The 26336-nt window shown below is 38.9% G+C and overlaps 1 protein-coding gene across 1 annotated transcript in view; it reads left to right on the top strand.

Moving 5' to 3' along the window:
• Window positions 1-26336, top strand: part of FANCI (FA complementation group I) — an 82087-nt gene that overhangs the window by 9206 nt on the left and 46545 nt on the right. The window contains exons 3-14 of the mRNA XM_080808080.1: window positions 3943-4015; window positions 7939-8069; window positions 8496-8652; window positions 8732-8789; window positions 10913-10954; window positions 11280-11403; window positions 11938-12023; window positions 13721-13847; window positions 16793-16882; window positions 17666-17802; window positions 21633-21813; window positions 23282-23369. Coding sequence (XP_080664206.1) covers window positions 3943-4015; window positions 7939-8069; window positions 8496-8652; window positions 8732-8789; window positions 10913-10954; window positions 11280-11403; window positions 11938-12023; window positions 13721-13847; window positions 16793-16882; window positions 17666-17802; window positions 21633-21813; window positions 23282-23369 — 1294 coding nt within the window. The remainder of the gene's footprint in view (window positions 1-3942; window positions 4016-7938; window positions 8070-8495; window positions 8653-8731; window positions 8790-10912; window positions 10955-11279; window positions 11404-11937; window positions 12024-13720; window positions 13848-16792; window positions 16883-17665; window positions 17803-21632; window positions 21814-23281; window positions 23370-26336) is intronic.

Here is a 26336-nt window from a genome sequence, read left to right as displayed (position 1 = left end):
AGTTAAAAAGGCAAAATGAAAAATGTGTATCATTCTACCTTTTATATAAGAAAGAAGGGAAGTAAAGCATACATATATCTGTGTATCCTTACAAAAAGAAACTCAGGAAGAATTCCATAACCATACTGAAGGTGGGGAGGTGGGGAAAAAAAAAGCTAATCCAAGTATTTGACTATATACCCTCTGTCTTGGGCAGAGGATTGAAGGAAGAAATACAAGTAAACTGTGAACTTTTAAAAAAAAGGATTATTTAATGTGATGATATGGGCAACGCACTTCTGAAATGATTTTTAGATGTAATACAGAGTTCAGTAAATGTGTTGAGGTTGGGAGTCAGCGTTTTTACTGTGGTACAAGGGAAAAATACAGGATATAGGAAGGCAAGAAAGAACCCTGTGGGGATAAATTAGAAATGGAAGTGCTGATATGAACTTAATGACATATATGCATATCCACACACATGTATATTTGCATGTATTTGCATATATGTATACATACCTCTGTGTGTGTGTGTGTTTTAAAGCTCTGTTCACTGAAAGAACTAAGATGTGGCACCAAAGATGCCACAGTAGTAACAAGCACAGCCATGAATTAGATCTTTGGTCTCTAATAATCATTCCCCACTAAAAGGAACCAGGGCTTTTCAGAGAAATGGCTGATTTTAAGAGGGGTGCTTGATAGATACAAAATGAGCCTGGAATATCTTGCTAAGCCAGAAAGTAAAGAAGTGCTCAGAAAAAATGATGAGGGCAAGTCACAAGGACATATGAGCTATCTTGGAGGGGTTCCATCACCTAGACCTGAGACTATTAGAACATCCAAATAATTAAGTTCAGTTATGAATTATAAGACATTGAAAAATAAATCTGTGACTCCATACTGATAATAAAAAAATGGGGAGGACAGTCTGTTGCTTACTGTGCTAGCATTAGAAAATCGTCGTTTTGCAGCTGTCATGATGAAGACTGGATCAGGCAAGAAACCAGTGGATGCTAAATCCAGGGAATTTTTTTGTTTTTGTTTTTGTTTTTTTGCTTTTTATTTTGAGCTACTTTTAGACTTACAGAAATGTTGTAAAAATAATAGAGAATTTTTGTGTATCCCTCCCATAGCATCTTACATAACCTTAGTCAGAATTTTAAGAATCAAGAAATTAACATGTGCACAATACCGTTAGCAAACCTAAAGACCCTATTCAAACTCTGTATGGTGGTTTTCCCACTAATGTCATTTTTTTCCCCCAAGAATCCCACTCAACATACTACATTGCACTTGTTATTTTTCCCTGATTTTCTGCAGTTTGCAACAGTTCCTCAGTCTGTGTTTCTCATGATCTTGATAACCCTGCAGAGTATTGATCAGTTATTGTGCTGAATGTTCCTCAGCTGGTGCCTGTCTGGTGCGTCTCATGATTGGATTGAGGTCATTCATCCCTGGTAGAGGGACCCCAGAAATGGTGCCTTGCCTTTTTCAAGTGTATTGTATTGCTGGGCTCATGATGTCAATGTTACTCCTGGTGATATTGACTTTGATAACCTGGTAATGGTGGTTGTCGTTAGGCTTTTCCATTATATAAAGGGAAAACTAGATGAGGAGCAGGATACGTGCATGGTCAAAGTGTCTCCCTACAAACTGCTCGCTGGTTGTAACTATAAAGTGGGAAAATGAAGCAAAACTCTTGATTGAGTGACCAGAATTAGTATTACCGGTGAGGGATAGATGGACATCACATGCCTCTAGGTGTGACGCTATAAGGACACAGTATCACCTGTGTTCTGACCAGGAATGCATAAACTCCGTATAATCATGAGGAAACATCAGACATTGCAAAATGAGGGCTGTTCTATTTAGGAAAAAAAAAAAAAAGTCTATCTCGACTGTGCCATTAACTTGATAGTTGCAGTCTACCAATTAAAAGAAAAATGTTAACGCCGTCTAAAACGACAAGGATACAAAATCTTATTTCATTTACTTTTGTGTTTTAAAATGCAGTAAAAAGCATAAAGTCAAAAAGGAAGAGGGGAGATCATGTAAGTGGAGGGAGGAAGAAGAGCGAGGACAGAGGGAGTAGAAGAGAGTTACTCATTGAGCACCTGTGCATTAGTTCTCTGTGTGTCATCTAATTGAATCCTCCTAACTGTCCTTGGAGGGAGGGAAATGGAGACACACAGTCAAATAACTTGACTGAGACCATGAAGCTGGTAAATGGCATGGCCAGGATTCATCATCTGATTTTAGGTCCAGTTTTCTTTTTTTCCCCATACCACACTGCTTTCTAATAAAACTGAAATTGTTTCAAGAAGTGTCAGGGTTTCGATGTTTATAGCAGCAATGTCTACAATAGCCAGACTATGTAAAGAGCCCAGATGCCCCTTGACAAATGAATGGATAAAGATGATGTGGTATGTATACTCAATGGAATACTAAGCCATCAAAAAAAAAAAAAAAAAAAGGAAAAAGAAAAAGAAATCTTGGCCATTTGCAATGATGTGGATGGAACTAGAAGGCACTATGCTAAGTGAGATAAGTCACAGGGAAAGATGATTATATGCTCTAACTCATATGTGGAGTTATAAATGAGGAACATTTATGGTTCTGGAGGCTAGAATTCAGAGATGAGAGTGCCAGTATTGTCAGATGAAGGCCCTCTTCTGGATTTGCAGACTTCATGTTGTATCCTCACATGGTGGAAGGAGCTAGGGAGCTCTGTGGGATCTCTTAATTGACTCATCTCATTCATGAGAGTTCTCCCCTTATGACCTGATTATCTCCAAAAGTCCCGTTTCCAAATACTATCACATCGGGCATTAGGATTCCAACATGTGCATTTAGGGGGGACATAAACATTCAGACCACAGCAAAGTTCTACTAATTTGAGCTGTCAAATATATCTTTAGTCTACTACTTCTTTTTTAGTTTGCCAGGGCTGCCAACTATAAAAGTATTATAAACTGAGTACCTTAAATGATAAAAATTTATTTTTCTGATTGGAGATTCAAAGTCCAGGATCAAAGTGCTGGCAGTGTTGGTTTCTTTGAGGCTGTGAGAATCTCATCTAGTTTCCAGGAGTTGATGACAATCTCTGGTGTTCCTGAGCTTCTATCACCCTGCTCTCTGCCTTCGTTTTCACACAGCACACTTGCGCATCTGTCTCTGTGTCCAAGATTCCCCTTCTTATGAGGATAGTCGTATTTGCACCAACTGTAATGACCTCAACTAATTACATTTGCAACAGCCCTATTTTCACATAAGGTCACATTCTGAGGTCCTGTAGGTCAGAACTCCAATATTAATTTTTTTTAAGATTTTATTTATTTATTTGATAGAGATCACAGGTAGGCAGAGGCAGGCAGAGAGGGGAGGAGGAAGCAGGCTCCCTGCTGAGCAAAGAGCCCAATTCGGGGCTCGACCCCAGAACCCTGAGATCATGACCTGAGCCGAAGGCAGAGGCTTAAACCACTGAGCCACCCAGGTGCCCCAACAACATTAATTTTGAAGGGGGGTGGCACAGGCACAGTCCAACCAGTAATATCTCCACTGCTCTTTGGGCTAGGCCACTACCATCTCTCACTTTCGAACACTGTTGCAGTCTCCTAACATATACCCCTCTTTCACTTTTAAGCACCCCCACCCCCCATTCTCTACAGAAGGAGTAAGACTTATTTTAACAACAAAAAAAAAGAGAGTATCCTATCACTATGCTCTTTTCTCTTTAGTAAGTTCTGTTGTACTTAGACATTCTAGAGTGAAGATACAGATAAATTTCAGTCTTGACAGCCCTGCATCCTGTTAAGTTCTATGCTGCTCTAAGTCTGTGATATTTTGATACCTGCAGTCTCTGAAGGGGGTGAACCCGACAGATGATTCATATTGGGACTTTAGGCCATTGGGATAGAGAAATTGTTGCCAGAAACCTGAAGCTTCTTCTTTCTTTGGTCGCAGCTGGCTAATCTGCTTCAGAATCAGGCAGTGAAAGGAAAAGCTGCAGGAGCGCTCCTGCGAGCCATCTTCAAAGGTAATAATTCATGCCACTTCTGCCCGCCTGGGTTCGTTAGATTTTTACTTTGGACACATATTGCTGCTTTTCTTACTGTGTGAAGCCGCACTGAGACTTTTCTGTGTTTTGGGATTTTCACAAAGTCAACTAAAGCAAGCAGCCTCCTGTCTTACGGACTCAAATAATTTTACTTAAGGGGATTGAAATGGATACTTGAGATTGTATCACTGGTTTGGGGGCCTATAAAGGATGTATTTTCATGAAATGCACTTTGGTTTACTTGTGCTTTAAGAATTGTGGAAAAGAAAACAGCAATGTTTAGTATTTAACCTGTGCTTATTAACGAGGCGCAAAGGAGCTCTGGGGCTTAATGACTTGGAATATCTTGGTTGACTTCTATATTATATTCACACCAGCTCTGAAGGAGGATGATGGTTTTTCCATATCCTTGTCACCCTTGTTACTGTCTTCCTTACTGTAGCCATACTAGGGGGTGGGGGCGGTATCTCACCGTTGTTTTGATAAGCATTTCCCCGAGGGCTGATGATGTGGCGCATCCTTTCAGGTGCTTACTGGCCATTTCTGCATCTTCTTTGGAGAACTGTCTATTCAGATAATGTGCACTTTAAAAAATCGGGTTGTCTTTTTATTATTGAGTTGTAATAGTTCTTGATATGTTCTAGGTACATGTCCCTTATTAAATATATGATTTGCAAACATTTTCTCCCATTCGGGGTTGTTTTTCACTCTTTTTTGATAGTATGCTTTGAAGCACAAAGTTTTTTTGACGTCCATTTTATTTTCTTATAGCTTGTTCTTTGAGTGTTTTATCTAAGAAACCATTGCTTAATCCGAAGTCATGAAGATTTAAACCCATGTTTTGTTTTTAAAGTTTTATAGCTTCAGCTTTACATTTAGATCTTTGATCCATTTTGAGTTTATATTTGTATGTGGTGTGATGTGGGAGTCCAACTTCATCTTGTCTTGTTTTCACTAGCACTCTTACTGAAAATCAGCTGCCCAGAAATGTGAGGGCTTATGTCTAGACTCAAGGTTCTAGTCCCTTAATCTGTATGTCTCCTTACGTCAGCACCACACGGTTTTGATTACCGTATTGTTGTAAGTTTTAAAATCGAGAAGTTTGAGTCCTCCAACTTTGTTTTTCTTTTTCAGGATTTTTTCGGATATTCAGGGTCCCTTGTGTTTTCATATGAATTTTAAGATTATCTTGTCAGTTTCTGAAAAAAGGGAAGCTGGGGTTTTAGTAGGATTGTGTTGAAGCTGAATGTGAATGTGAGAAGTATTGCTATCTTAGCCTAAGACTTCCATTACATGAACATGGAATGTCTTTCCATTTACTTAGGTTCTCTTTATTTCTTCCAGTGGTATCTTATAATCTTTGGAATATAAGTCTTATACGTACTTTTTTTTAGATTTATTCCTAAGTATTCTATTTTTTGATGCTATTGTAAACGGAATTTTCTTAATTTAGTCATCTAATTGTTCATTGTTAGTATATGGAAATGCAGTAGACTTTTTTTTAAGATTATATTTTTTAATTTATTTATTTGGAGAAAGAGAGAGAGAATGGGCAGGTGGGTGGAGAGCCAGACGGAGAGAGAATGAGAATCTGGAGCAGGATCCCTACTTAGCACAGAGCCCATGCCGGGCTCAATCTCAGGACCCTGAGATAAGATTTTATTTTAAAGTAATCTCAAAAGGGGCACCTTGGTGACTTAGTTAAGCGGCTGCCTTCCCGTCAGGCCCTAATCCTGGGACCCTAGGATCGAGCCCTGCATCAGGCTGGCTGCTCGGAGAGGAGTCTGCTTCTCCCTCTGCCTCTGCTTGCTGCTCCCCCTACTTGTGCTCTCTTTCTCCGTCAAATAAATAAATAAAATCTAGAAAAAAAAAAGTAATCTCTGCTCCTAACATGCGACTCAAACTCACGACCCCTAGATCAAGAAGAGTCACACGTTCCACCAACTGACCGGCCAGGTGCCACCCTCTAACAATTTATTTTTTTGAGTATACCTTAGGGTTTTCTATAAACGTGATTATGTCATTTATGGATAGGGATACATTACTTGTTTTTCAAATTGGATGCCTTTTATTTCTTTTTTTTTTTTTTAAGATTTTATTCATCATTTTTTAGATTTTATTCATCAGAGAGAGAGCTTGACTGAGTGCCCCTTGGGATGATTTTTTTTTTCATGTGCATATGTTAAAGCTCAGTCTCCGGGCTGTCAAGTTCTATGCATTTGGCAGTACTTAGGATTCTGTATGCAGCACTCCAGGATCCTGCAGGATAATCCCATCACCTGAAACCCCCCCCAGGCCTCCCCTCTGCAGTTGCCCACTTCCCTTCCCCCAGCCCATCAACCACTCACCTGGGGTTTTTTGCCCCTACAGTTTTGCTTTTCCCAGAATGTCACGTGAATATAATCACACGACATGTAGCTGGGGTTTGTGTATGTGTGTGGTGGTTGTTGTTTTTTTTTTAAGATTTTATTTATTATTTGACAGAGCACAAGGGGGAGCAGCAAGCAGAGGGAAAGCAGAAGCAGGGTCCACTGAGCGGGGAGCCCAATGCGGGGCTGGATCCCAGGACCCTGAGATCATGATCTGAGCCGAAAGTAGACTGAGCCACCCAGGCGCTCATCATGTAGCTATTTGGATCTGTGTTCACTCACCTAACAAAATGCATTTAAGATTTATTCATGTCGTGTGAGTCAGTAGCTCAGTCCTTTAATCACCGAACAGTACCCCATTGTACGGGGGTCCACAGTTCATCCGTTCACCTACCGAAAGACAGCGTGGTTGCTTCTGGTTTTTGATGACGAGCAAAGCTGTGGTAAACATTAGTTTTCAGCAAATAGGTTTTTGTGTTGCCCTAAGTTTTAATTCGCTGAGGTACATTACCTGGGAGTGCGATCGCTTCAGGGTACTATGGCAAGTTTGTGTTTAACTTTATAAGAAACTGCCAACCTGTCTTCCAAAGGGGTCGCATCGCTGTGTGTTCCTCAGGAGCGATGCAGGAGTGTTCCCGGCGCTCTGCATGGCCGTTAGCATTTGGCGGGGTCAGGGTTTCTGGATTGTAGCTGTTCCAGTAGGTAGGCAGTGGTATTTAATAGTTGTTTGTGTTTTTACTTCCTTAAGAGAAAATTACATTGAGCATGTCTTCATAGGCTTACTTGCCATCATAGGTCCTTTTCTTTTCTTTTCTTTTTTTTTTTTTTTTTTGGCCTGTTTAGATCTTTCGTCCATTTTAAAAATTGGGTTGTGTGTTTTCCTATTTTTGAGTTTTAAGATTTCTTATTCTGGATACATGTTGTTTATTAGATATGTGTCTTGCAGATCTATCAGTTTGTGGCTTGTGTGTTAATTTCTATTCTGTTTTTTCCTGTATATGGACCATACTCTTGGGGACATTTTAAAAGATATTTTGTGGGAACTCTGGAAATCAGATCCCATTCTCCTGTCCCAGGATTGTTGTTGTTGATAGTTTTCATTATTTTTGTAAGTTTTCTTACTGCTTTAATGGAGGGAAGGATTTTCTGAGGTCTTTATTCTGCCATTCCTGTTGGCATTACTCGGTTATGTTTTGAAGTGGAATATGTTAAAGACATTTAATTTGGGTTACTGGACCCCAAAAGGCTCTAAGGTGTATTAGAAGGTATTTCTCCTTTTGCACTATGAATTTGTTTTACAAATTAATGCTGTAGGAGGAAAAAAAAAGATGGCATTTCAATCGTCTGTCTCATTTAAGTATTCTTATAAAGCTCCTAAATATTGCTGTTCTAAACATTCTAATAATCAGTAGTTTGATAATACTACTTCTGTATTAAAACTATATTGTTGTTTGTTTTTCCTGTTTGCCCTTCGACTTTCTAAGATTTCTTCCTTTATCCTTTGTTTCTGTACTACTTGTTTAAAACAATAAGGTTCCCCCTGTTCTGAGGAGGCTGGAGCTCTGAGGAGACTTAAGATATACATTTGTTGTATCCACTTAGTGGAGTCAGGGGACTTGCAGAAAGAAGTAGCATCTGAGATCATAGGATTACTAATGCTAGAGGTAAGATGGGAAACAAAAGCTTTTTTGGTTTTGGGTAGATTTGGGGATGGGGCTTGTAATTTGTTAAGGGAGGGTAAACTTAAATGTGCCAAACCTAGCCTACATAGTTCCTACTTGTAACTACTGTTAAATGGAATAGATGATGGATGGGTCATAAACCCATGTTTATGTTAATTTCTGATATTGTGGACATCTGATATCTTTGAAGAGTATTTGAAAACACTGGAGAACTGATGGAGGATTCTGACCTTTGAAATCTTTTACAATTATAAGTTTGTACCAGAGCATTCGCTCTCCTGGGTCCCTTATAGGACCAGTTCTGGGCTTCAGTGCCAGTTCTGTTAATTCAGCAAGAGACGCTATTTTGTGGAGATACCAAACATCTAGATTTCTGATTAACATTTTCTTTATCCCATAAACTTTTAGGCTCACAATTTTCCAGGATCATTACTGGTTGAATTGGCCAAGGAGTTTGTTGGTGCTATCAAAGAGGGCAGCTTGACAAATGGAAAATCTTTGGAGTTATTACCCATTGTTCTCACTGCCCTTGTTGCCAACAAGGAAAATCTAGATTATGGAAAAGGTAATTTTCTTCCAGTTTTAGTGGCTTTTTTGCTAGTTACTTAATCAGATTTGTTTCTCAGTGTATTTTGCATTTCTAGGTGAACTGAGGGGGGAAGAATGTAAGAAGCAGTTGATTAACACCCTGTGTTCTGGCAGGTGAGTCTTATTAATGTGTAGCAGTTTCTCAGATGTACAAGTGGCCAAAAAAGGGATTACTGTTTATTTCAGGAATTTGTATCACTAAGTCTTCAGTCTGTTAGTTTGTTTATAATGTACAGTGTAAAACCCTTTATATAGTTTGTGATGAATTTTTGAGAGATTACTTACTATACTTTCTCTTCTAAGATTCCATATAGTTTCTATTTACTTGACTTTCATCTTTTTTTTTTTAAAGATTTTGTTTATTTATTTGACAGACAGAGATCACAAGTAGGCAGAGAGGCAGGCAGAGAGAGGAGGGGGAGGCAGTCTCCCTCTGAGCAGAGAGCCTGATGCGGGGCTCAATCCCAGGACCCTAAGATCATGACCTGAGCCGAAGGCAAAAGCTTAACCCGCTGAGCCACCCAGGCGCCTCTACTTGACTTTCATCTTAACACAGTATTGTCCTCTAGCTTTATTTGGAGTCCTAAGGTCCTTAAGGCTGAGAAGTCACCCTGCTGCTATATCTTTTATATATTTTTTTAAGTGAGTGGGATATATAAGTAATGGTTGTACCTTTAAGCCAGAAATATGGGAAGCTACCCTAAAGAAAGACTCCAGCATAATAAGAAAATCCTCATACATGAACATGTTCAACCCAGAAGATTGTGACCCACTTAAGCGTATAATAATAGAGAAATGTAAGTTATTATGGTATGTAACCTATGTAAGTTAAGGTAGAGCCACTCCATGAAATTTAAACCCTTATTAAAGTGAAATATATAAAACCATCAAAGACGAAAAATCCTTCCTATAGTCAGTGAAATAAAGAGAATACTAAGTTGTGTAATACAGTGATTACAGTTGGGTAGATTAAAAAGAAACAGAAGGGAAATAATCAGAAATAACAGCTTTTATGGTTCTTCATATAAGATCCTTAACATACTTAAAATTAAGTATGTATCTGCTCATTTGTTTTTAAATTTTAAAAAATTTTTTAGGATTTTTTTTTTAAATTTTCTTTTTTACAGATTTTATTTATTTGACAGAGAGAGAGAAAGAGAGCACAAGCAGGTGGGGCAGAAGAGGGAGAAGCAGGCTCCGCACTGAGCAGGGAACCCGATGTAGGACTCGATCCCAGGACCCTGGGATCATGACCGGAGATGAAGGCAGTTGCTTAACCAACTGAACCGCCCAGGCACCCCTAAAGATTTTATTTTTAAATAATCTCTATACCTAATATGGGGGTCAAACTCGATCCTGAGATCAAGAATCACATGCTTCTCCAACTGAGCCAGCCAGGCATCCCTCATTTGTTTTTAATAAACTAAAGAGTTTATTTGGTACATATTGTAATATGCCTTGTGTTTTTCACTTAACACATCTGTTTGTGTCAGTATACACAACTCTACATCATTCCTTTTTTAAAAAGATTTTACTTATTTGAGAGAGAGAGAGACAGCGCAAGCAGGGAGGAGAGAGAGAAATAGGTTAGAAATAGGTTCCCCTCTGAGCAGGGAACCCAACGCAGGGCTTGATCCCAGGACCCTGGGATCATGGCCTGAGTCGAAGGCAGATACTTAACTGACTAAGCCACCCAGGTGCCCCTACATCATTCTTTTCCATAGTTTCATACTATTCTGTTATAAATGGCTAATCTCTATTTGTTAAGAGTGTTTTTTTCCCCCAATAAATAATATATAGTTATTTGGTTTTTTGCTATTATAAAAAGTATTGCAATGAACATCCTTACATCTAGATGACTTTTTATAAGCATGCACTCGGGATATTTTTCTAATACTAATTTGAGGGGATCTGTGGTTATGTGCATTTTTAAACTTGAATAGTATTGCCAGCTTGTCTTTCCAGAGGGGTTATATCAGTATACACTCTCTAAAATAGTATATGGAGAGCATTTGTTTCCCCCAAATTCCCAGCATTGAATATCAGACTTTGATTTTTATAGTTTTGTAGGTTAAGAGCTGTTATTTCATTTGAGTCTTTGATCTTGTTTTCCAGTGGTACCCAATCAAACTTGAAATGACCTTAATTTTTTCCCTCCTTATTAATTTTACTTGGTAATATGCAAATGAGTTAAATTGAGATGAACTTACATATTCTTTGTCATTTTCTTTAACCAGATGGGATCAGCAGTATGTAATCCAACTTACCTCCATGTTCAAGTAAGCATCATTATTCCCTTTTCTCATTTTTCCTTGCTGTGTGAACTTGTTGGTTAGAAATTGAAGTTTAGCAAGCTCAAACACTACTCTCCCCCAAGTAAGAGTATTGGTACCTCTTTTCTGTTACAGGATATTCTCCCTTTTTTTCTTTAATTGCTTATTTAAAGTAGAACTATGATTTTTTTTCCAATGCGACTTTGGTTATGTAAAGCTTTTGGCCCCCTTTATGGTTCTCTCTTAGATAAAAACCAAAGAGGCAGTTATAATATTCTAATGTCTCCCAAATTAGGCCATAGCTCTGACCTTCAGAGTCTTTGATCCACAGGGATGTCCCTCTGACTGCAGAAGAGGTGGAATTTGTGGTGGAAAAAGTATTGAGGATGTTCGGCAAGTTGAATCTTCAAGAAATACCACCTCTGGTCTATCAGCTTCTAGTTCTCTCCTCAAAGGTATAAATAAAAAGTGTATATATATGTGTGTGTGTGTATATATATATGTGTGTGTATATATATATATGTGTGTGTGTGTGTGTGTGTGTATATATGTATATATATATTTAACTCTAGTGGAATGATTGGTTAGGGCCATTCAGCTTATCCATACTCTTGATTTACATACTAGGGCATAGATGCTTTCATTTCGTGTCTGATGATATGATGGGTAAAGGGGTCATGCTCCTCGGCCAATGAAAATATGCATGTCTCTTGTATTCCCGCATTGTGTGTGTGTGTGTGTGTGTTAGCAGAAGAGATAAAGATCTCAAGAAAGTGTGGACTGTTGGCCCCTTAAGTCTGACACTAAGATGCATTTCAAACCGAATCTCAACTTGAAAGAGTGTTCTGTGAATCCTTAGTGTGACTTTAGGTTGTAATTTACCTATTTAGGTTCATATTTGAGAATCCTCTAAGCTGAAAAGTAGTTTAAGTTCAACTTGGTGACCTTGCTCTTTATGGGGAGACCTTACCTTTTTTGTATTTTTTCAGGGAAGCAGAAGGAGGGCTTTGGAAGGAATCATAGCTTTCTTCAATGAGCTAGATAAGCGACACAGTGAGGAACAGAGTGGTGATGAGTGAGTAATACAGTACAGAAATAAAGTCATTTTGACAGATGCGTCTTCTTTTATGTGTTTGACTTCCTCTTATTTAACCTTTCAGTCCCTACCTTCACCTTAGCACAGAACCTCCCTAGTCCTCTCTGAGCTGCTCAGTCCTAAAGCAGCCAGCCTCCTCACCTACCTTATTTACAGCTCTCCAGGAGAACAGTGGTAGTTGTTGTGGTAGTTGCAAGTTTATAAGCTGTTTATGAAGTGTCAACTCTGTGCCAGGAACTATTTAGCCCTGGGACTGTAGTGTTGAAGCAGTCAGACAAGGTCCCTGCTTTCAAAGAATTTAAATATTGGTGAGAAGAGAACAGGAAATAAATAAGAAAAATACTAGAAAGTGCTATACAGATTACTCAAATGGATGACGTGATAGTGACAATGTAGCTACTATAGAGTGGTGGTCAAGAAAAACCTCTTGAAGAGGGTGTTACTTTAAGTGAAGCCTGAATGATAAGAGCCACGTTATGTAGATCAGAGAAAAGAACATACTCAGCTCATGGAATAGTTAGTATGAATGCGGGACACAGCTTGGCATGTCTGAAGAAGATTTTTTTTTTTTTTTTTTTTTAAGATTTTACTTATTTATTTGACAGAGTGAGCACAAGCAGGGGGAGCCACAGAGGGAGAGGGAGAAGCAGACACCCCTCTGAGCAGGGAGCCCGATGCAAGGCTTGATCCCAGGACCCTGGGATCATGACCTGAGCCGAAGGCAGCCGCTTAACCAACTGAGCCACCCAGGTGTCCCTGAAAAAGATTTTTCCTAATGCAAATATTTGTAGAGTGTTTACCTGTGCCAGGTGCTGTTCTAAGCACTTAAACCTCACAACAGCCCTATTTTGCCTCTACTTTCTGCATGCGGAAACAGCCATGGAGAAATGAAGGAATATCCCAAGATGATACAGCAGTGGAGCTGAGATTTCAACCCATGGCTGCAGTGACTTTTTGTTATGTGGCTTGAGCAGTTGATTAGAAGGTGATCTTATATACTGAGTTAGGAAAGACTGATGGAAAAGCAGGTGTAGGACAAAATAAGCTTAGTTTTAACCATGTTAAGTTTGAGATGTATATTAGCATCCCATATGGAGGTATTAAGCAGACAGTCTAGAGATAAGAGATTGGAAAGGACTAAAACCATGGGACTGGATAGGGAGTCCTAGGGAAATTGCGAAGAAAACCCATGACTGAGCATAGAGTCATTCCACCATTTAAAGGGAGGATGAGCCAGCCAGGAAAAGAAAAAAAATTGGAGAAGAATTCAGTGACAGTGCCCCAGAAGAGAAGAGAGTGTTTCAAGTAAGAAGTGGTCAGTTGTGTCATATCTGCGGGGGTATTAATTAAGGTGGGACTTGATTATAGGTTTTGGCAACATAGAGGTCATTGTAACCCTTGCAAGAATAGTCAAATGGCATTGAGGGAAGTGGGTGGAGAGGGGACAGAGCCTGGTTGAATTGGATTTAATGGAGAACAGGTAAAGAAGTGGAATTAATGATAATAGACAATTATGTTTTCAGGAAGTTTTGTTATAAAGAAGCTAGGAATGAGGCAGTAGATTTTACACTTCCTGCCTCCAGTGATGGTATGAGTTCAGCTTGAGTTCATCAGAGTATCTGCACTCTTGTCTCTTGCTTAAACTGTAGCTCATACCTTTCTGTTGAATCTTTCAGGCTGTTGGATCTTGTTACCGTGCCATCAGGTGAACTGCGTCATGTGGAAGGCACCATCATTCTACACATTGTGTTTGCCATCAAACTGGACTGTGAACTAGGCAGAGAACTCCTGAAATACCTAAAGGTAGCTGCAGACTCCTTCGGTGACCCAGGAGCTCTTTATGAAACAGGGATGTGTAAACTTTGGCCTCTTTGATGCCCATTAATGACAGGAGATGAGTAGAAGCTTTGTATAGTGGCCCTAAATCTAGAGGATGCCTTTTACTTTGAAAGTAGAAAATATACTTCACCACATTCTTAAGCAAGTTCCATTTTAACACCGTGCTTAAATGTTTGAGTATTTAAAAAGAAAAAGAAAAAGAAAGATGAGGACTGTTCAGCAGGAAACTTAACATTAAGTCCTAACTACATCATTGTCCTAGGTGAGCTTCAACCTTGACCTCTGTTTCTCCATTTAAGAATTGGGAGAGTGCCTATTTCTAGTAGTTTATTATGGAGTTTGGTGAAACTAAGTCATTCATCATTACATATGTGTGAGGTAGTAAGAATAAAATTGAAAGTGTTTTGAATTCTTAAAGAATATAAAGTGTACAGGTAAAGGACCTGTTTTTTCCTGTTTCATCTTTTGGTTAAGACAGTGACCATCGGTTTTCTTCATTTGCAAAGATCTAGGATTCCTTTTGTGATTAGAAAGTGATCTGTGGGCTTATAATTTAGGTCACGTGAAAATCCTTTTCCTTAGCAACCTCTCACACAGTGGTTTTCATTTTCCCATCTGCTGCCTATTGTTAATGTTAATCAGTAATTATATGGGGAGTTGCAAAATGGTAGAATTAAAATAAAAAATTTCCAAGTCTCTTATTCTTTCTACATTATTAGCTGGCTTTCTTCCCATGAAAAAAGTCTTGCCCCCCTTATCTGTTATGCACCCACTAACCTTTTTTAGTTCCTTGTATTCATTATTCATTACTCCAGATGAGACCCATATTTGGCCAGGTGGATCCTTGAGTTGGCTTCTGTGTCCTTCTGACATGACCCTTTGAGCACTGCTCTCCAAGGCTCTCCTTGTACTTGGTTTCCCTATTCATATGGCTATCACCTGTTTCTCCAAGGAGCCCTGGGTCCCTTTTGTAGGAAAGGATATTTAAAGACAATGATATGGAGCTAGACTTTAAAGCTTCTTTATCTTCTCTGTATATGTTCATTCTAATTTGTATTTAGTTTTACGGTAACCGCATTATTGATCTTTTCAAAGAACCAGTTTTGTCTTTTTTTAAAAGATTTTATTTATTTCAGAAAGAGAGAGCACACGCATGGGCAAGCCTTGGTGGGGGGAGCAGTGGGGTGGAGATGGAGGGGGAGGTGTGGCGGAGAAGCCGACTCCCTGCTAAGCGGAGAGCCTGATGCAGGCTTGATCCCAGACCTGAGCTGAAGGCAGACGCTTAACCGACTGAGACACCTAGGCACCCCACCAGTTTTGTATTTCTTGATCTACTCCATTGTATTACTTTTGTTGGTTTTTTGGGTTTATTGTCTTTTGGGTATCATTTCTTTTAGGCCTCAAAGACCAATTTTTTGAACTTTACTGAGGTATTTTCTTAGTTAAATTCAGTTTAGCTAGCATATAGTATATTTTCAGAGGTAGAATTTTGTAATTCATCAGTTGCATATGACACCCAGTGCTCATATCCTGTGCCCTCCTTAATGCCCATCACCCAGTTACCCCATCCCCCCCACCTTCCCCCAAACAACCGTTTGTTTCCTAGAGTTAAGAGTCTCTTATGGTTTGCCTCCCTATTTTCATCTTATTTTATTTTTCCTTCCCTCCCCTTATAGTTCATCTGTTCTGTTTCTTAAATTCCACATGAGTGAAATCATATGATGCTTGTCCTTCTGAGATAAAATTTACGTGACATACAATTTATCCATTTTAAGTTTACAATTCATTGATTTTTCATAAGTTTACCTCCTTATGCAACCATCACCATAACCCAGGTTTAGAACATTTTCATCACCCTGTAAAATCCCTCTTGCCTACTTATAGTGAATTCACATTCCCAGGCCACCACTGATCTACGGTCTCCATAGATTGACCTCTGCTAGACAGTTCCTGTAAAGGGAATTATACAATACATGATCTCTTGTGTATGACTTCTTTCATTTTAGCATGATGTTTTCAAAGCTATCCATGTGTTGTAGCCTCTGTCAGTATTTCATTCTTTCTTCTTGTTTAAATGTATTCCACTGTGTGGATCTATCAGATTGGTTTAGCTGTTCACCAGTTGATGGACATTTGAATTGTTTCCACTTCTGGGCTATTATGAATAATGCTCTTGTAAACATTCACGTGTAGGTCTTTGTGTGGACATATGTTTCACTTCTCTTGGATAGACACCTAGAAGTGGAATTTGTGGGTTATGTGATAACTGTCTATTTCATTTTCACCAAAGTGGCTATGTCGTTTTACATTCCCACCAGCACTGTAGGAGGATTCCTATTTATCTGCGTCTCTGCCGACATTGTTACTGTCTTTTTTATCATAGCTGTTACAGTGTGTATGAACCGGTATCTCACTGAGGTTTTGCTTTGCAGTCCCTTAATGACTGCTAATTGAGCACTTTTTCACGTGCTGATTAGCTGTTCTGATATCTTCTCTGGAGAAATGTCTCTTTAAATCTTTCTCCCATTTTTTGATTGCATATCTTATTGAGTTTTAGGAATTCTCTATATTCTGAGTGTAAGTCCTTTATCATGTAGCTAATTAGTAAGTATTTCTTCCAGTCTGTGCCTCATCTTTCTATCTTCTTAATGATATCTTTTGAAACACAAATGTTTGAATTTTTATGAGGTCCAATGTATCAATTCCTTTTTAAATAAATTATGATTTTGGTATTATATCTAATTTTGCCTAATCCAAGGTTTTAAAGATTTTCCAATATGTTTTGTTTTGAAAGCTTTATAGTTTTAGGTCTGAAGTTTAGATTTCTGATCCATTTAAAGACCTGTCTTCAATAGGCTATGTTATGCTTTTAAAATGTAAATAATGACTCCTTTTTGGTTTCTCTGTAGGCCGGACAGCAAGATTTCAGTAATAACATATGTCCCTTCAGCATTGCCCTCCTGCTCTCTGTAACAAGAATACAAAGATTTGAGGAACAGGTATTGATTAATGACTTTTTGGTTCCTTCTGTAGTTGATAAGGAGCACAAGAGCCCTTTCTTAGCCGGTTCTGCTAGTGGGGGAATCCCTCTGTGAGGCATGTAGGCCCGCGCCGTTTTCTGGGGGCTGCCCGGAGACTTGTTCAGGTACTTGGTGTATGCCTTTACCTCCCTATGGTGTGGTAAGCCAGGTAGTGAGTGGGAAGAAGAGTGGAAACATACTACACAGTCAGGTGGAAAATGGGAAGTTTAGTTGGGAATTCACCGGCAGTTTATTATGTTGCAGTTTTTTAAGAAATTATCCCTGATTGAGTTGAAATTAATGAGAGCAATGTAGTTGCAAGGATCGAAATATAAAATCCTATACCCTTTTTTCTCATATGTGTTCCCTGATTGTGGGTAATATTAATATGGATTTTACCCCTTTTCCTTTCGCTCTCTATTTTTTCTATAGAGAGGGAGAGAGTGAAGGGTAGGGAGAGTGAGTGAATCTTTTTTTCTTTTTTTTTTTAAGATTTTATTTATTTGAGAGCAAGAATGAGAAAAAGCACAAGCAGGGAGAGGGGCAAGAGGGAGAAGCAGGCTCCCCACTGAGCAGGGAGCCGGACGCAGGGCTTCAGTCTAGGGCTCTAGAGCCAAATTTTTGTATCATACTCATCTAGTAAAACAGCTATCTTAGGAAAGCAAGTGTATGGTAGCAAGTAGGAATAGTTAATAGAGTTAAGATCCTGTTGCATGGGCAGTCATTTTTTGCCTCATTTTCCCGTTTCTTTCATTATATTAGGTATTTGACCTTTTAAAAGCTTTAGTCGTAAAAAGCTTTAAGGATCGTCAGCTTCTCCAAAGCTCAAAATTTCTTCAGAATCTAGTCCCTCATAGGTCCTGTGTTTCAACCATGATCTTGGAAGTCGTAAAGAATAGGTGAGTTCATGAACCAAACCCCAGTAGGATCATAAGGTATTTACTGTTGGTAAATGCAATGTGATGCCATACTTGGGGCTCATCAGAGAAAATTGAGGGCTGTGGCTGTTGACTTCACATATCGATGTTTAATCCCTTGACATTGTTCTAGCGAGGTTTTCTTATATCAAAAAATCCTCAAATCCTAAGCTTGATTTCTTGGCCACCTTGATAGTAAGAATACAAACTAAAGTGGCTGCCTTTGATTCTGTCATGATATTATACCTCTTTCTTGGCCTTAGTCTTCGTTGGCTTTTTAGGTGAGTAAAAAAACATTAAAAGTTTTATTTACTTTAACTGTTGAAGTTTAGGACCGATGGATAAAACTGAATTAGCAGTTTTATACCAATCCATTTTATTTTATTTATTTTTTGAAGATTTTATTTATTTATTTGAGAGAGAGCATGAGAGGGGGAGGAGCAGATTCCATGCCAAGCGGGGAGCCCAATGCTGGACTTGATCCCAGGACCCTGAGATCATGACCTGAGCTGAAGGCAGATGCTCAACTGACTGAGCTACCCAGGCGCCCCTACACAAACTCATTTTAAACCAGACTGAAAAGATTGGTAACCACACTGGTCTTTATTTTATTTTTCTACTTTTTTTTTTTTAAAGATTTTATTTATTTGTTTGTCAGAGAGAGAGAGCACGCACAAGCAGGCAGAGTGGCAGGCAGAGGCAGAGAGAGAAGTAGTCTCCCTGCTGAGCAAGGAGCCTGATACGGGACTCAATCGCAGGACCCTGGGATCATGACCCGAGCCGATGGCAGCGGCCCAACCGACTGAGCCACCCACGTGTCCCTGGTCTTTATTTTAATTCAGGATACACATTAGCTGTTGTAACCGTCTTTACTGTGTCATGTTTGCTTTGTGGATTAAATGTTTTTAATTTTTATAATGTTTTATAATGTTTTAAAACTTTATAATTTAAGCCATAATTTGAGGTAAATCTCATTCCATGTCCTGGAATTCTGATTTAGATTGAGTTTACGTGAGGTTGACACATAAGGCAAATTTCAGACTAGAATCTTTCTTTCTGAGTGATTTACCCATTGATAGGCTTTAAAGCTCCTTTATCTTCTCTGTATCTGGTTATTCTTTTTCCTGAGGTTTATAGTTGTATCTCCTATATTTTCCCAACCCAGTCTCTTCAGTTTGGGCTAAAGATACAGGCATGTTATCTACCCAGGAAATTCCTGGAAAGCTGTCCTTCTGGAAGTCCCAGTCAGCCACAGGACCTGGAGTTCTGTCTCCGTCTAAAATTAGGTAGGATCCACCAGGTAGGATCAAACCTCAGTGGGGAGGGATTTGGAGAATATTACTAGACTCCCTAAAATCATCACCTGGTTAGTTACACGTGCTTTCCCTAGTCAGTTAACCTCTAAATAATTTTATGTTGTATGTGATTAAATTTTTGGATCCCACATACCACATTTTAATGGTATTTTATTGTATTTAGTTAGACTTCCTGTTAGTGTGTAGAGTTAATTTAGTAGAGTTGATTTTTCCCATTTTTGCTGTAACACAGTATATTCCTGAAAAACCTTCTGTTTCTTAAAATTAACACTCTAAAAATGACAGTAATTGTGGGGAAGATAGGGCTGAGCAGACTTATGTTTGACATTATAACCAGAGCACTAAGGTTTTCTTTAATTGAGATATAACTGACATATAGGATTATATTAGTTTTAGGTGTACAATGTAATGATTCAATGTTTTATCTTAAAATGATCACCACAGTAGGTCTAGCTAATAGCCAATGTGTTTTTTTAAGTATAATCAACATACAGTATCCTCTTAGTTTCAGGTGTACAGCATATTGATTGAACAATTCTGTACATTGTTCAGTGATCACCGTAAGTGTATTCACCATCTGTCACCATACAATTTTATTATTATTACAGATTATTCCCTGTGCTGTTCTTTCCATCTCTGTGACTTACTTATTTTATAACTGGAATTTCTTCTTAATCCCCTTTATCTGTTTCTCCATAGCCAAGATATGAAAGCAACCCAAGTGTCCATCAGTAGATGAGTGGATAAAGAAGATATGATATATATACATACACTAAAATACCACTCAGCCATAAGAAAAAGTGACATTTGATGTATTCCTTTCACATATACATATATATATATATATTTTTTTTTTAAGATTTATTTATTTTAGAGAGCATGTGAAGGGAAAGAGAGAGAAAGTCTTTTGTTGTTGTTCAGTTTTGCTTTGAGAGGCAGAAAGTGTTAAGAAGACCCCACACTGAGTGTAGAGCTTGACTCAGGCTGAGATCACTACCTGAACCAAAACCAAGAGCTGGAATCTTAACTGACTGGGCCACCCGGGCGCCCCTCCCTCATGTTCTTAACGTAAAAGTTCTGCTACAGTCAATATGGGACTTCACCTTAAACGAGTTGTGGTAACCTGGAAGGGCACAGTAAGGGCGTACTGAAGCTGAATGCTGGAGACTAGAACCAAATGCACAAATATCGGGGAGAACCACACAGTCAATACTTCAAAGATATCAGCTTGCGTGTAGCCTAAACCAAAAGGAAGAAGACAGGTTGGGGTGCTTGGGTGGCTCAGTTGGTTAAGCGTCTGCCTTCGGCTTGGGTCATGATCCAGGGGTCCTGGGACTGAGCCCTGGGTCAGGCTCCCCGCTGAGCAGGAAGTCTGCTTCTCCTCCATGCGCCTCTCCTCTGGCTTGTGTGCTTTCTCTCTCTCTCTCTCTCTCTCTCTCCACCCACCCTCGCTCTCAAATAAATAAATAAAATCTTAAAAAGCAAACAAAACAAAACAGGCTAAGGGGCATCATAAACAGTTGTACTGTAGTCCTCTGTGCTTTGCTGTGCTCGGTTCTGTTGATACACTTTGTGTTTACCTGCAGGTATTTGGAGGTACAAAATATTAATGTATGAGGAAAAAATCTCTTGACAACCAGTTCAACTTCCAGGTTTTATTTACTCTCCCAGTTAACAGGAGATTTTCAGTGGGGGTGGGGAGAAGAATGAGCATGTGCTCAGCCTATTATCTTGATCCCAGATCTCCAAAGTGTGAATATTATTAAAATCTGTTGAAATGTTGTGAGAATCTGTTCACAGCTGTCTCCTTTGTTCTTTAATGCTGTATTAGCATTTGTTGCTATTTAGCAGGTAGATAAAATGATACAGAGGTTACTATAAGCATATCATTTCCTCTACCATGGGTAACATTAAATGGTATAAAATCACCAAGGATTCTACTGCTTTGCGAAAGGTTATTTGTAGGTTTGGCTCATGCTTTTGAAACCAGATCATGAATTGCTTCGTCCCATAAATATGAATATTAATATTCCTGCTATGAACATTTACTGTGTGCCTTCTAAATGTTAGTCTTATGCGAGGCTGTATGGGTAAAAATATGACTACAAGGTTGTCTCTACCACAAAGAAACTCATTCTGGGGAGGGAGGCAAACTTGTGTGTATAGAATATAAGTGTTGTTAGTGTCTTCGGGAAATAAAAGAAGCAACAATTAGCTTCCAGTCTTGCAATCTTGAATGGAAATGTGTAATGGTCACTACATTGAGATACTCTAGTTTCATCTGTGTGATTTTGAATGTTCTGTAGTTTTTGGATTTTGCCAGTGTTCTGTCAGTGGAAATACAGGAATTCAGAATTCTGACAGATAAGGGTGCATGAAAAGAAAAGGTTCATGTGAAGAATATTGGTGATCCAGGTCAAATTTGGGAAATGTGTAAACATGACAATGAGCATAAAGGTAAGATTCTTTTTAACTAAGCTTTGTGTTTTCTTGCAGTGTTCATAGTTGGGATCATGTTACTCAGGGCCTCGTAGAACTTGGCTTCATTTTAATGGATTCATATGGGCCAAAGAAGATTCTTGATGGAAAATCTATTGAAACAAGCTCAGGTCTTTCAAAAATACCAAACCAGCATGCATGTAAACTGGGTGCCAATATCCTGCTGGAAACTTTTAAGGTGAGTCTCCAGTTTGGGAACCATTCTGTAATTCTGTCAAATTGTATTATAAACAGGGCATGACATTTGCTTGGGAGCTTAGAGGACAAGGAAATTTGAGTATGTAGCAGTTTCCAGGAACAGAGGTTGGAATAGTAAATGAAACATGACAGATCCAGCTTGATGGACTATTTGCTTTTTCATCCTTTATTTATATGAGGTTTTTATTTATTTTAATTTCTCCTTTTTCTGTTTATTAGAAGTTTTAATATAAATTAGGTTTTCATGATGTTCTCTTCTTCCTCTAGTAGTAAATCATTTTTGATCATTTTCTGTTTTGGCGGGTGCTTTTGGATGCTATTATACAAAAAATAATCTTTTAGGTCACTGTAGAACATCAAACTTGAAGAATTATGCTTATTGGTTCATTGTTTCTGAAGAAACCAAAATAGTTCTTATGTTTTTAAATTCATTACCATATAATGACCGTCATCTCAATCTTAATTTCTGAAACAGCTTTTAAAAATGCATTTACTTTCAATTAAAACAAGAGCTAGGTTTTGTCTGAGGCTAAACAACTTTGCTAATGATTCCTCTACGTCATTTTCTTGACATTGAATTAACGTAGCTACACGCGAAAAGTGTCTGCTGAAGATGTTACTTGGAGGCTAATTTGAATGTAAATCTATTCCGATTCAGAACTATGAGGTGAATGTGTATAATAGTCCTTGAGAGTTGTCTGTTAGATGATGCAAATGACCTTTTTTAATAGTAATCTGATTAAAAGAGTAAGAGATTTTAATATTTTTTGTTTTAAGATTAATTTTTTCTTTTTAAACTAGTGAGGTTCTCTTTGGTTTCACACAGATGTCTTTGTCAAGGCATCTGTAAAGCATGTAATTTACTACTAGTAATCTAGTGTTAGTCTGAGATCTGAAAGAAATTAATCTGTACTGTAAAGTAATCAAGTTGAGGTAAGAATTTTAGTGAAAATTCGAAACAGGTCTTTTTTTTTTTTTTTTCTTAAGGTGACTGTTGTGCTTCTAGAAACCGAGGAAGGGTTTGGAAAAGATTTTTTGGATTTCCAGAAATTATCATGGGCTTTTAAATTTTAAGATGAAAGTCATACATGGCATACTGTCAGAAATCAGGGTTTTGGCATGTAATGGATACCTTAGTAGAATTATTCCTTTTTGATGCTGAACCTAACACACAGCAGTAGTTTCATGTGCGCTCTCTTGCAGGCTAGTAAACATGGTAGTTGGCCCTGCTAATCAATCTTCTGAGCACAGAACAAGGGTAGAATTGAGTGCCTCTGTCTTTCCAGATGATTCACAGTATGTTTGTCTTTGAAATAAACAGTCGAGTTTTACCCATATCCAAACTGTTCCTCATTCTGCCTAACATGAGTTGATGCAATTGTAAGCTGAAGGTCACCATAAATATCCCATAAAATGAAATATTTTACTGACTGTTCTGTTCTTTTTAGATCCATGAGATGATCAGACAAGAAATTCTGGAGCAAGTACTCAACAGGGTTGTTACCAGAGCATCCTCTCCCATCAGTCATTTCTTAGGTATTGAACTGTGAAAGGGTGAAAAGGTGTGGAAGTTCTAGGGAATATTTTCCTGTAAATAATCCTACTATATTGGTCCTGATTTTTTTTTCTTTTCTTTTTTAATAGGCTCCATGCCCAGCATGGAGCCCAGCGCAGGGCTTGAACTCATGACGCTGAGATCGAGACCTGATTTGAGATCAAGAGTCAGACTCTAAATTTAAAGATTTTATTTATTTGATAGACAGAGATGACAAGTAGGCAGAGAGAGAGGAAGGGAAGCAGGCTCCCTACTGAGCAGAGAGCCCGATGCGGGGCTTAATCCCAGGACCCTGGGATCATGACCTGAGCCGAAGGCAGAGGCTTTAACCCACTGAGTCACCCAGGCGCCCCAAGAGCCTGACTCTTAACTGACTGAGCCACCCAGGTGCCTTGGTCCTGGAAAAAAAATTTTAATGATGCAGTAGTATAATGCAGTATCTTTGATTATGATGCCAGTGAGACCTAAGTCCATTTACATTGTGGACGTCGAGTAGGAAACGAGCATCTAACTAGTGAGCAAAACTTCTGTCTTGCATCAGCTTTCTCTCTTCTGTTTTAGTATTTCTCTGATGAGTGTTGTCCTTATGCTGCAACTCATTGACCTCTCATTTCCTTAACCCTTGACGTTTCTCCTCCCTTTGTATTTTTTTTTTCCCCTTCTCTTTGTATTTTAACACATATCTTCTAAGGCTAAATCCACTGGTCTTTTCTTAGTTACTGACTTTCCTAATTTCTGTATCATTCAGATACACCGTTTACGATTTCCCTGAAACTTTCTTAGATAGGTTCTCGGGTAACAGTTTGCTTCGTATCCTGTGTGTGATCAGTTCTTCTCTTCCTCCTTTAGTGGTTTCTCTTCTTCTGCCCATAAGTACTGGACTTTGCAGAATCTTGATGCTTGACTCTCGATTCTACTTTTTTTCCTTCTTTATGGCTTTACTGAAGAGTAACTGAAGTACAGTATTTAAAGTCTAACAGTTCGATGACTTCTGACACGTGCACAGCTGCGAAGCCATCTACAAAATGAAAATGAACATATCACCCACAGATGTTTCCTGGTGCCTCTTTGTAATTCTTTCCTCCATCCCACTCTTCCTCCCCACCTCCTGTCTCCAGTCCAGTCTGCTCTCTGTCTATAAATTAAATGCCATTTTTCAAATTTTATGTAAATGGAATCCTACTGTATGCACTCCTTTTTTGGTCTGGCTTATTTCACTCAGCATAATTTTTTTTTTTTAAGATTTTATTTATTTATGACAGAGATGTTAAGACAGGGAACACAAGCCGGGGGAGCTGGAGAGGGAAAGCAGACTCTCCGCTGTGCAGGGAGCCCGATGCGGGGCTCGATCCCAGGACCCTGGGATCATGACTTGAACTGAAAGCAGACGCTTAACGACTGAGCCACCCAGGTGCCCCATCACTCAGCATAATTCTTGTGAAATTTTTCTGTGGCTGTTGCAGGGATCAGTAGCTGGTCCCTTATTGTTAGTAGTACTACCTGGTGAGAATATAAGCTCAATTTATTTATTCATTCACTTGTGGACAGGTTATGTAATAAGGTTGTTTCTGATTTGGGGCTATTACGAATAAAGCTGCTATAAACATTCATGTTTAAGTCTTTTGAGGAAATGTGCTTTCATTTCTCTTGGGAAAATACCTGGTAGTGGAAGGGGTATATCATATGGGAGATCTGTGTTTAATAGTTTAAGGAACTGCCAGGCTGTTTTCAAAGCGGTTGTACCATTTTCCACTTCTACCAGCAATGTTCCTATCATTCCACATTGTGACCAATACTTGGTTTGGTTAGTCTTTTTAATTTTAGTCATTCTGATAGGTGCTTGATAGAATCTCATTGTGGTTTTCAAATATCTGTTCGAATCTTTTGTCCATTTTAAAAAATTGAGTTGTTTACCCCCTTATTACTGAGTTATAAAAGTTCTTTATATATTCTAAGCACAAGCCCTTTGTCAGATATGTGGGGGGTTTTTATTGTTATGTTAGTCACCATACAGTACATCATTCATTTTTGGTGTAGTGTTCCATGACTCATTGTTTGCATATAACACCCAGTGCTCCATGCAGTCTGTGCCCTCCTTAATACCCATCACCAGGCTCACCCATCCCTTTAGTCCCCCTCCCTTCTAAAACCCTGTTTGCCAGAATCCATAGTGTCTCATGGATAGTCTCCCACTCTGATTTTCTCCTCTTCATTTTTCCCTTCCTTCTAATGTCCTCCGTGTTATTCCTTATGTTGCACAAATGAGTGAAACCATCTGATAATTGAGTTTCTCTGCTTGACTTATTTCACTCAGCATAATCTCTTCCAGTTCCACCCATGTTGATGTAAAAGTTGAGTGTTCATTCTTTCTGATGGCTGAGTAATATTCCATTGTGTATATGGACCACGTCTTCTTTATCCATTCATCTGTTGAAGGGCATCTTGGCTCATTCCACATTTTGGCTGTTGTGGACATTGCTGCTGTGAACACTGGGGTGCATATGGCCCTTCTTTTCACTACATCTCTGTCTTTGGGGTAAATACCCAGTACTATACTTGCAAGGTCATAGGGTAGCTCTGTTTTTAATTTTTTTTTTTAAGATTTTATTTATTTATTCGACAGAGATCACAAGTAGGCAGAGAGAGAGGGGAAAGCAGGATCCTTGCTGAGCAGAGAGCCCGATTCAGGGCTCGATCCCAGGACCCTGGGATCATGACCTGAGCTGAAGGCAGAGGCTTTAACCCACTGAGCCACCCAGGCGCCCCTGTTTTTAATTTTTTGAGGAATCGCCACACTGTTTTCCAAAGTGACTGCACTAGCTTACATTCCCACCAGCAGTGTAAGAAGGTTCCCCTTTCTCCACAACTTCTCTAACATTTGTTGTTTGTTGCCTTGTTGATTTTTGCTGTTCTAACTGGTGTAAGGTGATGTCTCAGTGTGATTTGGA

The sequence above is a fragment of the Martes martes genome (genome assembly GCF_963455335.1).
Source record: "Martes martes genome assembly, chromosome: 7".
Taxonomy (NCBI): domain Eukaryota; kingdom Metazoa; phylum Chordata; class Mammalia; order Carnivora; family Mustelidae; genus Martes; species Martes martes.
This window is presented reverse-complemented; position numbering and strand designations above follow the sequence as displayed.